General features: G+C 41.9%; 1 protein-coding gene across 1 annotated transcript in view; it reads right to left on the reverse strand.

The window, feature by feature from the left end:
- MCTP2 (multiple C2 and transmembrane domain containing 2) overlaps positions 1 to 15,440 on the reverse strand; it is a 95,570-nt gene that overhangs the window by 59,729 nt on the left and 20,401 nt on the right. Inside the window, exons 7-9 of the mRNA XM_088539663.1 lie at positions 15,183 to 15,218; positions 7,354 to 7,518; positions 5,497 to 5,627 (exon numbers count right to left, since the gene is read on the reverse strand). Of these exons, the coding sequence (XP_088395789.1) occupies positions 5,497 to 5,627; positions 7,354 to 7,518; positions 15,183 to 15,218 (332 nt within the window). The remainder of the gene's footprint in view (positions 1 to 5,496; positions 5,628 to 7,353; positions 7,519 to 15,182; positions 15,219 to 15,440) is intronic.

The following is a 15,440-nucleotide window of genomic DNA, read 5'->3' on the forward strand; positions in this document are numbered from 1 at the left end:
AAATTCCACAGGGTTCCCCCAGGTGGGTTTCTTCTGGGTAAATGGTGCATGTAGTGCTCCTGATTGATCCCATTCCAGTAGTAGAGCTGGAGCAGTTTATACCCATCTGCTATAAATTGCATGCTTTCCGCTTCTTAACAGCCTATTTTCTGTGAATGCAAAGGAAGGGAGTGCGGAGGGGGGAACCTTCCCAAAACATCTCAGCCTGAAAACCCCTCCAGCTCTCTTATGAACTAAAAGTCACTGCTCCGATGAGGCTGCAAGTTGCCCACTTAGGACCGTGCATTAAAACATGGCTCTTTGGAGCAGAGCCTCCCATCCAGCACCAACTTCACCGTGAGTAGCTCTCTGCCATCCCCTGTGCTGAACACACAACAGGTTGCACATTTGCTTCTATCAGCCACTCTCAAGTGCTTGGACAGGGAACAAAAATAAAGCAGGGGAAGCACCAAAAACGCTCCATGTGCGGGCTGCCTCTCAACACAATTTCCAAGCACAAGAGCTCGGAAGCTTAAAGCTCCCTACTACACCTGTGCTGTTCAGAGAGATATGATGAGAAAAGATACAGCAAAAAAGAAAGAAAAAAAAAAAACAAAGGAAAAAAAAACTTTGAGAAAGACCTTATCACTTTCCTCTGGAGGTCAACAGCACCTTGGCTACATTAACACATTTACTTCTCAGGCTGCAGCAGATTCACTGATCCTTTAGGTATCAGGACAAAACAGCAAAGTATTATTTCAGCTTTTTTTCCCTTTTTTTTTTTTAATGCACATGAAGAAACTGAAGCAGAGGGAGGGGAAAAATTAGGGTCCCAGCTGCTCTGTGGTTTGGCTGGCAATAGAGGTCAGGTCTCCCACATCAGCATTTCATCCACCACCCACTCAGCACAACGAGAAATTGGGAAAAGCTGAACTAATTGTAGCCTCATTCAGTTTTCCATATTCATAACTTTATGGGGGGAAAGAAAGAGAAAAGGCAGCTCTTTCAAACAGGGTACCCTATCAGCATTTAAGCTCACCAGAAATCTCTTATGCTGGCAAAGTTAAATATAATTCTAGTTTGTTCTGCAGATCGGAATTGTTACATTTATTCAAAGAATTTGAATAGTCAAAGGTCAAAGAAAAGATTGAGTATAAGTGTGTGGGGGTGGGAGGGATGCCCACGTGGAGGGAAAAACAGCAGGAGATGGAGCGCAAGCATTTCTTCCTCAAATCATGTCCGATTTCCGTACAAAGTAACTTCCCTAGAACATCTGTGTTCACTCAAGGTCATGGAATGCCTCCCTATTTTCTTTTGGGAAACCAAAAAGAAAAATACACATTTGCAATCACAAATGGCAAAAGCTTAAGAAAAAATACAATTTGTTTCATTTAGGTTTTACAAGGGAATTGATCAAACTGCAAAGAATGCATTTTAGTAGAATAATTCTACATTACATTTACTTTATATATTCAGTAGTTTCCACAAAACCACTTCTACACTCTTAATAATAATCTCTGGACTTCTAAGCCACTTCTCAATCCTTCCTAAATAGAAACTATTCCTTCCTTTCTTTCTCTGCTATATCTTCTAGACATTACTACAGATGCTTGCTTTACAGAAAAGTGGTAGGATACTAAGGTGATGGGCACAGTATAAACAGAGAGGTCAACTACTTTTTCTGGTGCAAAGTGGGAAAACCTCAGGGATTATCTATATCATCAGTGATGCAAATGACCCCCTGAGTTAAAGTCTCTATATAGTCATCTATCTCGAGATAGGATATCTCAGCTTGTTGCTATCTTTCTCTAAATTGCATATTAAATTCAGGTATAAACTTTCACACAGTATGGCTGTAGAGATGATCTATAGGGGGATGCAGGTCTATAAGTTAGGCCTGCGCTATGCACACAATGCAGCACCCTCTTTATCAAAATTAATTGCTTTCCTTCCCCCTGCTGATCAATATAGAGGTCTGCACCTCCATATTGACCCCCAGTCCTGTAAAGGATTCTGCTATAGTTTTAGTTTTCATTTAAAATTACTCTTTTGATTTACTTGCAGCCCACCTACTTAGCTGATAAACATTTTTAAACACTTTTTAATTTATTCTGCAAAGATTCGTTGTTTGAATTCAGGGCAGAATAAACAGGGGGGGTAAATTTATTCAACTTTATCTGGAAATCAGATGTTAAACTTAACTAAAATATGTTGAGCTTAACCTCTTATTGTTTAGCATGGAAAAATATTTTAAAACAAAAGCCAGAGTTTGTCAAATTATTCTGAGTAAATCTGATAAATGTATGTATGTATACATATTGTATATATGTATAAACATATAAAATAATATATATAATTAATATATTAATATATATTAATATATATTGAAAAATATATTTATTTTTATATACACACAAATTTGCAGCTATCACTGCCAAGCTTCATTCTGCAGAATTCTTGAAAGCCTTTAATCAGAAGGTTAGGATCATTATCAATCCATATAATATGCGTCTACAATGTTTGGAAAGGGATTTCAAATGCCACAAGTGTCAAGGAGGTCATAGATATGGTCCTAATCCAACTTATTCTACAGAAAAGAAAAATGATTATCAGATTCTTCCTGCAGTATGGCGGAATTTAAACAAAAGGTTTGGAACCAGCATGGTAGATTTTACTGCTCAATCCCAATTGCAGGTCCTTTAAAACAGGATCATTCCCTGTCGCACACTTCCCAGAGGCATTCCTCAAAGGTATCTGATGCACTCCCACCTTAGAGCACATGCTCTTAAGTCCAGAATTTTTGCAAAATGTATTTCTGGAACTAAGCTTGCCAATGAGAAAAAAAAAAAATTCAGTTCCACTTTCAAACGCTACCCCTTAACACAGAAATACACTCTAACAATGTGGCATAAACAAATTAACTCAGCCTGGACAAATCCTGCAAACATTAACACCTTTGTTTATTAACATACATTAAGATCATCTCCTGATTATGGCAGTTCTCCCAAAAGCCACTAAAAGCATTCAATAAATGTTACTAATGTTTCTATGCAGACTAAATAGAGACATGATTTTATCCTGCACCAAAATACAGATACCCCTCAGTGTCAGCCTCTGGCAGCTGAACTACTGAATGCTTCAGTATATTAAGTGAGGAAGAGAAATTGGATCCAGCTGAAAATATAAGGGGCGCAAAGGTAGGCTGAGTGTAATAATTCAGCTTGCAATGTGCACTGACAATGAGTGCTCATCTCCTGATAGCAGAAGGGTGACATGAAATTGCACTGAATGCTTGTTCACTTATTCAGAAGTAGAAAACGTCCCAGGTGTTAGTGTTTAGTACTGCAAGTCTGATGCATTTCTTATTCTACACATTTCATATTCTTCACATAAGCTTCAGGTCCGATTTCAAAAGTAATATTCTACCTTAAAACCAAATTATTCCCAGAAGGGACATTATTCCAAAATTTAAGCCATCATCTACATGAAATCCTGGATCTAAAGGAATCAACATCAGAACATAAGTTTTTATTCCATATAGTTGTTTCACAGTACAAATCAGACACGACTCCCTCTTGTGCATGTCCAACTTTTGCTAAATAGTATTATTTTTTTCTTTGTTAAGATCTAATAAACAGTTCCACCTACACAGCCACAAGAGAACAAGACATTCTATTCTATCCACTTATTAACCACAGAATTAAGGTCCAGCACTAGTGCCTTTTGCCTTTACTTAAATCTGTGCAAATTACCTGAAGGCAGCTGGGGTACATCAACCACAAACATTATCTGCACAGTCCTCCTTATAACGATGCTACAAAATCTAGAAATACCAAAACTTGACTTGGAAAATAGGGGAAACAAACACTCACTCCTCCACCCCCAAATCCTGTTCCAGATTAGATGGCACATGAACCATTCATTAAAAAGTATTCACTGGGTGTCAAGTGTTGCTACACTACACAAACAAGGCTTGTTATTATGCATTTGGTGTTTACCTATTCTTGCATTCTTGGAGTTTACTTACTCTGTAAAATCTACTGCGCTTGAGGACACAACAGCAATGTTTTCCCTCCATATAGACAGCAAAAACAACTGTAAGTTAAATCTTACACTCAGGCTTCCCTAGTGCTGAAATCTTTAGTAATACCACTGCTTACAGAATAAGCCTTTTTGCCATTATTTTAACTATACTCAACACCACCTGCCAGAAACCAGTAAGAAAAAGGAAGGAAGAAAAAGAATAAGAAAAAATTCCTGTGGCATCAGGGACAGCAAAGACAAGCGGCAAACGCTGCTACATTTCTCAACCGTAAATATAAAATATCAGAAGTAATAAAAGTAACTGCGAGAATGGAAGGAACAGATTCACCGCCAAGCACTTCTCCCTGCAATGAGCAATAGCGTTCAGCCAGAAAGCACTTCCTGCACTGCAAAACCACAAACATTTGTGGAGCCAAAGGGCATTGTTCTTTTCAGTGAACAGTTTTGAACTATTTGAATGCTTAAGCAATAGAACGTTCCTCTTATTTGCTGCTATTTAGTCTGCAAGCTGTGAAAAGCTTGCTAGGTGAGAACACAAACAAACGGAGACAGGATCCCTGCCTGGATGAATTCGGAGCTGGTGGCACTGCTCCTGCAAGTGGGCAAGCCCCGAGCAGGGCTCCAGTAAATTAAATAGTTGTCTGTGCTGCTGCATGCATCCAACTGTGCGGGTGCAGTGTCAGGAAAAGGGTCGAGATGACAACGCAGCAAGTCAGAGAGGGTGGATGCACCAGAAAGGAAGGTAAACTCTATTCCAGTCATAAATTAAAAGTTCAATTGCTAATTCAAAAAGAAGTCTCATCATCTAATGTGGTATAAGATCGTTATTGGAGAATTTGAAGTTATAAAGAAATAAGGTAATGGGGCAAAACCCAGTACCAGTCAGGAGATGGGAAAGGTCACCCAAACAGCAATGCCTGAAGCTGTATGAGGTTGTGCAACAGAGCCAACACCAGCCCCGGAGGTCACTGGGGCAACGGGAAGAGCTTGCACAGGCAAAGCAAACCCAAGTAACAGGACCCATATGTAAACAAGGCAAAATAACAGCACACCACAAAGGTGCACATAGTGAAAAGGCATGCCCCTGCCACGCTCAAAAGGAGCGCAAAAATCCCCGAGTTGGTGCCAGTCTACCCAGCAAATCCGCCCTGCCCTGGAATCAGTATTATTATGTAAATACAGAAAAATAATGCTTCCTTACTGCCACGAGATCCCACCCAACCAGCTGAGCTCCCTTTGAATTTGGATTTGACGGTCAGCATGCACAAAGTTAGCTTGGGTGTCTCTGCGTTCAGGTCATGGCTAATCAATTACCCAATAACAGGTTTAATAAACACGCCCTTATCGAGGCACCTGGACACCAGTGGAACACTGACAGAAACATGCAGTGTGATGCTGGGCAATGAAAGCAATTTGATCAATCACAAAAAGAATTGCATTGTCTTTTAACATTCTCCAGCAAAAAACACTTACGTTCCCAAGAGCTCTTCATGCTTTTTGTTATCCTTTCTCCAGACCTCAATGTCCAAAATATCCTTCCTGTCAGAGAAGTAGTGAAAATCAAACTGTTCCCTCCACTGAGGATTTGCACTCTTACACAGTGTCTAGAAAACATGCAGTTATAATATTTACTTTTCTTAAACGGCACTTATTTCCACAGTAAAGCACATATCAATTCTACAAGAACAAGGCCAGATGTTAGGACACCATGTACTATGAAGGTCAATCAAAGCCCATCCCACAGACCCCATCTTTTTTAAAAGCTTGGTTTCCTCTTTCCCAGTAATAAGTATGAAATGCTTGAATGCAAGGTGCAATCATCTCCATTTCCAATGGATCATGCTGCTCATTCAACATCACAGACACTGGAAGAAATCAAGAATAAATCTTTTGACAACAATGACCTTAAAACAGGTTTGAATGAATTCAGGAACCCAAACTAGTATTTTCACTCTTCTGTGTTAAGACACAGGCAAGAAAGGAACAGCCTTGAAGATATTAACATCCAATTAATTTGATATCTGTAAATTGTTCCCGAGTTCAGTGAGATTACTCATGTGTAGAGGTTACTCCAAGTGTAAGTATTCACTGGATTAAAACTTAAATCATTTGCACTTCATATCACACTACACTGACCACCATCAATATCAGCATGGCCATTGAGAGAAACAGGAGATAGGATTAGCTGGACCATGACTGACATTTCCCCCATCCAGTCTGCTCCTCTGCACCATGAGATTGTACCTCATAAGGTAAATAAGCTCCAGAAAGGAACATGATGTGCTGCTAGTTTGAGCACTCTCTGCTGTGTTAAAGCAGTTGGTCTCCAACTTCTGTTGGGTCCCAGACAGAAATACTAAGCAATTAACCCACTGCAGGCAACATCATAGCTGACTCTCTCTTTAAAACTTTTTAATTTTCTGTGACTGCAAACAATAACGCAGAGTCTTGCAGATGCTGGCACAGGGAATAGACCAGAAAGAGAAACATAAAAAGGGATCTTAACTGGAGTGATGTATATTTATTCTAAAGTAACTAATCTGTTTGTTACTTTTCAAAGCAACTTTCCTAAATAAAAATATCATATAATGTTCTTCATTTGAGGTCTGTTGTGGGAGACAGAATGCAGGTTTCAAATGTGCAGACATATGAATAGTGTATCCTGTGAACTCATGATGTATATTTTGCTCATCTTCTCCTCACCCCACACAGCCAGCTAATGACGTGCAGAAATCCTGCTTTCTCTACAGAATATTGTTCTAATTACAGCCCCTCTCGTTCTCTCTCAGAGATGAAACGTACATCTTTGTTCAGTTCTTGGATTCCCATGAAATGATATTGAGTATAAATAAACATGGCCTAGAAAAATAAAATTTCTGATTAAAGTCTAGAACATTCCCTTTTTTTTTTCTCCATTATATGCAATCTATCTTTCAAGAAGAATGCTTTAAAAAAGGATAATCCTCTACACTGGAAGCCAATTAAGTTCTGTATACCTGACATGGAAACCTGACAGAAGTGTTGGCAGAGAACAAAATACATGTGTGATGCCTGTAGTCTATTTCAAGTCAGATTATTGTTGAGCATCCATCAATGCGATCATGGTATATCCATGAAAACAGATGCACACAATATTCCTAACTTCCTATTTCCATTTTAGAACATAAAATATATTATTAAATGTTAATGTCCTTGATCTGATCTCCTCACTTTGATCTCACTTAAGTGAAAGAGATCCGAGCATAGCCCTACTCAAGTTAGCAACACCAGTAAAAGAAACATCAAGTACCTTATTGGCTTTAGTAAACTTGAGGAAATTTTAGTACTCACCTTACTTTTGTATCTTTGATCTCCCAATTTTAGCAAAATAAAAATCTCCGCCAAGCCACCTCCTGGGATGTTCTTCCCTTCCAGCAGTGTGATGGTGACAAGTCCGTTCCACAGCTGGTTCTTGCGTAAAGAGTCGGAGAGTCGCACGCTCCGCATGAAACTTGACTGAAAAGCAAGCAGTGATGTGAAACGCTTGTACATGCAAAACTGCTTTTTCATACGTACACAGTCTGTATCAGGAAACTACCAGGAGCTAAATTATCAGAACCTGTTATCACCATAACAAGCTTACCTAGCAGGAAGCCAGGAATTGAAGGCAGAAAGATGCCACCAATTCTCTGCCCATTCTACCCTAGAGTTATCCCAACTTGGTTGAACTTCAATAAGGGCAAACTTAGCACTTCTAGGGAACCCTGTTTCCTCAGGGAAACACACAGGAGCATACCAGGCAAGGAGAGATGGAGGACAAGAGAAATAGAAGTAAACTCTTAAATGTCCCCAGCTATATCCAGCAAGCTAGAGCCTTTCCTTTCCTGCAAGACAGCAGCAAGTCTACGGATAGGGTAAAAGCTGAACGTGCATCTTCTGCATTGCCAGTCACTCAACCACCCGTCCTCAGCAGGAGCTCTTTGCCTGCAAGCCTTTGGAGTGCCTCTTCCCAGAAACAGAGCTCACGAATCTAAAATACTGGCACCTGCTGAAAAATGATGACACGACTGGGCTCTTTACCCGGAATTATGGAGAGCTGGTAGCCCCATTTGTTACCTTGCCATCTCATCATACCTAGCACAGTTGCACTAACAGTTTGCTAACTGGCAATATTTTATTGGACAAGGGATGATTAAATGGGCCTTTATTTGGGGGGAGTAAGAGTGAGAGCTGGAAACACTAAAACTCAAGGCCATACTTTTCTCCTCACAGTAAAAATCCTGCCGTATTTTACTCTCGAGATACAACTTTTAACTCACCACAGTTCTGCACTTCAATCATGTCATATACAGGTGGGAGCAAGACGGAGGAGAAGATTTCACAAGTCACTTTAAAACAGGATGTGTTAGCTTTAAAAGCCAGTAAGAAATGTTGTTGCTAAATAAAACGATTGCAGAAGCACCTGATGTCTGAGGATTACTTTTTATGGATCAATTACCCAGCAACAAAATTCTTAAATCATGGGTGGCAAACTCACAAATTTTTTTACTTATGTTTTACTGGTTAAAATACCCAACTCTTTGAATGCCACAAGCATATTAATATACTTCTATTTAAACACCCCGTTTGGCTTTCCTGGCAGACTGGTTAAAAATTCCTACCTTTAAAAAGAAAATGAGATTTTGATTCATAAATCCAGCTGCAATGTAATTTTTTTCTTTTTTCTTTTCTTTCCTTTTTTTTTTTTTTTTTTTTTTTTTTTAAAAAGTTCGTCTTTTAGGCCAAAAAGCTAAAGCATGACTGTTCCCATGGACATACTTCAAAGTCCCGGCAGATATATTCCTCCCTAAACACTGCAACTATTTCAAAATCCTTTTTATAAAAAAGGGAGTAATGTCCACAAGGGATCAAAGGGCATTCTGCAGTCTGGCAATCGCCTTAGAAAAATGGCAGTGCTTCCATGAAATATGCCCTAAAATAATTTTGCAGCTTGGTATGTCCTAATTTCAAATTGGATGTTTATCTTGGAAAGGCTTCTATCTAACTTGTCCATAAAACAGCTCCACTTAGCTCTATGAGCCCTGTGAAAATGGAATCCAAAGCTGGCTATTAAAGGGGCCTAGAGATTGCTTCCATATGGCATAACAGCATGGGAGTGGAGGGCTAAGGCCTACAGCAGGCGCTGCTTGGCTTGAGCTCCCGATCTATCCATGGACACTCGTTGCATTACACCAGAACATCTGGATTATTGCTTGTAATGTCCCTGGGAAATATCCACTTCCCATCAAAGCCTTTATCTATCTCAGTTGTACTTTGAACGTTTTAGTATTTAACATAGCCATGTTTGATGTGATGTACTCGCTGCTTTAGGACCAAGGATTTCTCCTCCTTTCCCCCCTCTCCGCTTCCTCGGAGGAGGAAGAGATATTTGAAGTTAGTTCACAAAAAAAAAAAAAAAAAGTTTAGAAGTTTATTATTCACATTACAATTTCTTTTAAAAACAAAACATCCAGTTCACTTCAAAGCTTCCAGGCTGAACAGGAAAAACAGTGGTTAGTTTTCAAAACAAATGTGGATTCTTTGGTATTTTAGGGGGCCACTCAGCTTTGGGGGTCCCTTCCTACCCAAATTCTTTAGGAGGCAGAAGTCCTGCCTTCCAGCCACAGTGTCTTGCCTGGCACTTCAAAAGGGTGTTGGGAGGTAGCCAAACTCCGTCCAGGGAAGACCAAGAGCCTGCAGCCCTGCGTTATTAGCCCACGTTGCAATGTGACAGCTCTGACCTCCCAAAAACAGGTGGTCCCGAGCAAACAACCTTGCACGGCCTCTCTCCGGATGGCCACACAGCTGCAAAAGCTCCCTGCGCCGGGGCCACACGTATGTCTTGGAGGAGAGGTTTACAGGCTCCAGCAGACATCTCTGCTACCAGGACCTCTCTCCCTTCTGGACCAGACGTAGCATCTCTTTAGAGCATCATGCTGGATAGAGAAACGAAGATATCTGCAACTAGTCCAAGATATAACACCGATCTGCAGCGCTCTGACGCAGGCCTGATTGCGGCCTGCTTCCTGCCCCCGCCAAGTCCGACCTCCTCTGCAAACAGCTCTCCAAATGGAGGAGCAGGGAGCTGGGGAAGGCTGCAGCCCTCCAAGACAGCCCGTCATGCCTGGGCAGCTTTGGGTCTCCTGGACATGCCTAGGTCACTTGCACAGCGTGCGCTCAGCAGGGCTGACGCGTCCCTCGCGCCTCATATCGTCTACGCACATGCTAAAGGATTGATCCGTGCATGCTCCGTGGCCATTTCTCCAGCCTTCCCACGTATTTGGCAAGCAATTCCTCTGGCCACCCTGATGGAAAACCCAGTCAAACAGCCAGGGTCTCATATTCTACTGAGTTTCTGGAAGGAAGCATATCTGGGGAAACTCAGATGTGTGGCAGGACTACGTACGTACCTAGCCCATCAATGAGTCAACTTAAGTGTTGCCTGGGGAAGTCTGCACGACAGAAAATCTCTCCCAAGTGAAAAGAAGTGGATATTGCGTTATTTATTTTAAGTCTTTTAACTTCTCTCTGGTAGCCTGCATCTACTTATGCCAAACTGATTTACACAGAGATAATTGATTAAACTTCACCAGCCTACCTCTGAGCTTGCAAAACTATTACAAAACAGCACAGAGAAATTCAGTGATTAGTCTAATACCACGAAGTGAGTCAGTGGCAAAAAATGCACCAAAAAATCCCACTTTCTTCCCCTTCAGCAGTTACTTCACTAACCTGCTTTCACTGTGAGACAACGGAAAGGTCAAAACTGCTCACTAAGCTGGCCAGAAAAGGAGAACATCACTGCTTCACGAGTGATGATTTTAAAATGTGAGGGTTTTTTTTCTTTTCTTTTTCTTCTCTCCAATCTATTCATCTCTTTCCTCGTCTCTTCCCTCCCAAGCTACCAGAAGGTCTCACTTCAGCTCCTCTTGTCACTGAACCATAGCTCCTTTCCAGCTGTGTTCCCAAACTAGATGTCAGGGATCTTCAGGCTTCTTTTTCCCCTCCAAATATTCTCTCCCTGGAGCGAGTCAGCTCTCACTCTGGCTAGGTCCCAGACCAAAGTAAAAGTGCTTTGCAGAGGCTTTAAAAAAGCTGGCTGAGGCTATAGGATCAGGCTATAGGACTTTAAATTAGGAAACATATGCCTTATTATGGAAGTTGGCACACCAAACCGTTTCAACACACCAAACTTCTTTCTTCCTCCCCATCACCTCTTGATCTTGAGGACAGCCCAGAGATCAGAAATGAGGGACAGCCCCCAGACAGAGCTCTGATTTCTACCAGGCTCTATGTGCACTTAAGCATTTTCACACATGCACCTGGCTTGGGCGTTAGCTTGCAAATATACGGGGATACCATAATGGTACAAGCAGCCCAATACTGTAAAATGGATAGCGTGAATAAAAAACATCCTTTATACAAGTCAGAAGGAATGAAAAGAATAAAGAGCAGAAAAATGTTCAAAAAAAGGAAAAAAAAAAAAAAACCCTACTTTTTTTAAAGCCCGAGAGCCCTGGTTCACTGCAGGTTTAGGGATCGCACAAGAAGACGTAATGAGAAACCTTCTCTGACACAAAATAGAGCCCAGTCACGGAGTGGGATCCTGTGACACACGGCACAGGAGGTGGTGGTTCTCCCTCCCACTTGGGAAGAACAATTCCCTAGAGACTATCCCAAATCTATGAATGAGCAATAAATAAATAAAACAGTTCTGCATCGTTTTCAGAATCCAGTTTCTAGCTTCTAAATGAGTGTTAATGCCTGTCACACCCATTTTAATTTTTGGTTACTTTCTCATTCTTCTTTAAAGAAGAAAGGTGGACAATAACAAGCAGGTGGGCCACATTTTGCCTCCACTGACAAATGTGCGATACGGGAGATGAGCAGGAATGCCTGAGCTTTGGAGAGGAAAGAACAGGCTCACTGACCTGGGTTCACAAAATCCTTTAGGAGCTCAAGTTTCCCTGCTAACACCATTTGGACATAATCTCCCTCTACGGGCACCTAGCAAATCCCCTCTGGTGCATCAGGACTGCTTTCAAACCCATCTATTTTCCCGGACACACACATAACATGCCCCAAGTTCAAACTTGTTTTTGAAGCAATAAAAAGATGCAGAAAACATCAAACATTTAAATGACACAGCGAGGTGGCCAAGTGTGAAACGAGCCCATCTCTCACGGCTTCCGCTTAAAAGGATGAGACAGGACGGCAGAAAGTCCGCTCCGATCCCCACGAACGGGTCAAAGGAGAAACCGGGCTGTGTAATTTGTCATCTGCGAGAACAACAACACGCAAACACCTCTCCTCGTTAGGCAGCGAGCGCGTGTGGCCGAGGCAGCTCTCCCCCGGGAAGAGGGAGAGGGCAGCGGGGAAGGCAAGCGAAGCGGCGCGGGATCGCCCGGCCCCGCGGCGAGCGACTGCGGAGCGGTCAGGGATCACGGCTGCCCAAAGGGCATTGCCAAGCACGGCGAGGCAGCCGGGAATGAAGCCTAAGAGCTAGCACGAGGTTCTCCCCAGCGCTTGGGTCCCGCCAGCCTTTCAGCCAATTTATTCAATCAGTTCCGGCTATCAAGGTGGCAATTGCATCGCTTTTGTTTCAGGGCGAAACTGCTGCAGGTCAATCCACCCCAAGCGAACCTGCTTATTTCCTTCACTGCTGTTCAACACTTAAAGGTTATTCAGCTGTGCAAACGCTGGAAATAGCGCGCGGGGCACTGCGTGCCACTCAAGCCACCCGGGACAAACAAGGCTACTGAGCATCAGCACGCTGCAGCAGAGCAGCCCAACGCTCCTCCTGCCCCAGAGAACCCAGGAATGGGGGAAAAAAAAGAAAAGGGGGGTAGATCTTGCAAATACAGGGTGCAAGGGCATGGATTAATATTACTTAGTGGCATCCCCTTCCTTTTGCATTGGCACTCGCACCAGGGGAAAGGTGAGCAAGCCGTGCTCGGGAGACAGCTCCCACGGAGCAGAGTGATGCTCCTGGCTCCTATGAAAAACAGCGAATCCAAATATTCTGCCCACGGTCTCATGCTTCTTCCCAAGTATGTGATGATCCCCTCCTAGCAGCAGGGAAAGACATATACTCCTTAACCAACAGATAGCTAAATCACCTGGTTCAACAACTCTTGCAACAAACTGATTTTAAAGACAATATTCTCTCACTGAAATCCTTCTCGCAAGCTATTTGTAAGGCCTATGAGTCAATGGCAGAGAGCTGGGATGATCTTGTACTGCTGTTCAAAAGGCCGGGATTTTAGAGGATGCACATGGAAAGTGTGTTCCTACACAGGATTGCGTTAGGCATCAATACCATGGACACGGGTACTAACCCCTTTGGATGAACTTGGGAATCCAGCAGGAATCAAGTGAATAACACAACAAGACTCATTTAAAACACGGATGCATTCCCAATCTGCCCACTGAACAAAGATAACGCTAAGCTCGTCACATCAGTGTATAACCAGAATTCTTTTTTAGAACGAAGCAATGAGGGGGGGGGGGAAAAAAAGCTGTGAAAACTTCACTTTGCCTATCCTTAAGTCATTTTCATCCACATTTGCATTACAAGTAAAGCTAAACATTACAGTATCAACTATTGTTCAGTGCAGAAAGCAGGAAAACCATTACTAATAGAAAGCTTACTTGCCTAAACACACAGATGAAATTTAGATCTGTTCCATGATTTTCGTGGATACCTTGGGAATTTTGTTGCCTAGATTGGAAGTATAAGGTCTTTCTCTCCTGCAGCAACCAACCAGAGTCAGTTCAGGAGCCGAAAAGGAGCAGAATTTGCATAGTCGTTATAGGGCTCTTCACATTCCTCCTGCCCCCTTACTCTTATTTTGTCCAGCAACATTGTTTTCTACCCCATCCTACTCTCTGGCCATTCTTCCATAGCCTCTTGTGCCTTCCCTAGACACCTATATTCCCCACGCACACAATTTTTCCTTCCAGCCTTTATGTTCTGCCACAAACTGCTAGCACTGCTTCCACAGACCAGGGTTTCCTAACTAAAGATGGTTATTGATGTACAGTACTAGTGTTTTAGTGCAGCAGCAGAATCAATAAACTAGGAAATACTGCTTTGTCAGATTTTTCCAGCGCATGCCGGGAAATATTTTTACTGCCTTTGGATGGTCACAGAGCTTTTCTTTAGAGATCACGCTGGAGCGTGAACTGTGTCTTTCCTAGGAAGAACTGAGGCTCTCCTACCCTCTAGTGACTGTAACAGAACAGAGCACAGGGTTGTAGCTTGTATTCTTTCCTCTGCTTTTAGACAATATGCTCACTTTGGCTAACTCAGCCTCATGCTTTAGCATCTTTTTATTTTATTTGGAAAGATTTGAAGACATTAGCCATTGAACTGATCAGCCTGCCAGCGTGGCTTGCCGCTAAAAGACTGAAAAAAATAATAAACAGTATTTAAATAAAAACGTAATGTACAACAACAAAATAGAGAGAAAAAGGAAAGGAAAGAGAAAAAAAAAGAAGGAAAATAATCCAACAACTACCACCAAGACAGAAGTTTGGCTATTCTAAGGCAAAAAGAACCAGAGTTTAGATACCTGGCTCTGCTTATGAACCAGTGTCAAAACACAGCCATGTGTGCACGCATGAGGAAAAGGGGGGATCCAAGCCACACTGATTGAGAGAGGGCACCCACAATTTCCAGAGTTTTAGTTAAAAACCAGTGCTGATCTGTTCAATTACTCCAGCACTGTGTGTCACTGGGCATCCAGGCATCCCTGATTCAGAGCAGGGATCAGGAGAGCCAGGCTCATCCCTAGGACCTACTACTGGCCACTGTCTGGGTATCCTCAACCCACCCAACTCCTTCTCAGCTCTTTTTCTTCAATTTATGCCCCATTTTCCTTAGTGTTGAGTTTTTCTACAACTCTTTGCAGAGTGGAGTCTTATTCTTACTTGCTACCATAGACCTTACAACAAGACAATGTCAACAATTTCCCACTGTTTTGAAGAATTTAAGCAACAGTGGGAATTCCAGCCACGCCATTTTGACAGTTTGAATCCAGACTTCAATTTTTTTGTATTTTTCCACTTTCAGAAAGGTGATGAGGGATTTCAGAAGGAGACTTAAAAATAAATAAATAAATAAAAATAGTATGTTTTACCTTGGATGGAGTTCGCTTCTTCCTATTTGACCATCTCTGTTCATGAGTCCCCACCATTGAACCAAAGAGAACCCAGAGAAAGGGAATAGAAAGAGTAAAACAGGTAAAGTGGTTAATAAAATCACTCAAAGAGCATCTTATTAAATACATTAGAAGAACTTATTGCTTCATAGCGGGTTTGGTCTACTAATGCATTCATCTCCCTCCCAGAATAAAAAATTCAAAATACCTGCATTGCACCATCAATAAGGAGGAAAG

Source organism: Tinamus guttatus, unplaced genomic scaffold, assembly GCF_059628265.1.
Source record: "Tinamus guttatus ecotype Peru unplaced genomic scaffold, ASM5962826v1 Tinamus_guttatus_pri_ptg000004l, whole genome shotgun sequence".
Classification (NCBI taxonomy): domain Eukaryota; kingdom Metazoa; phylum Chordata; class Aves; order Tinamiformes; family Tinamidae; genus Tinamus; species Tinamus guttatus.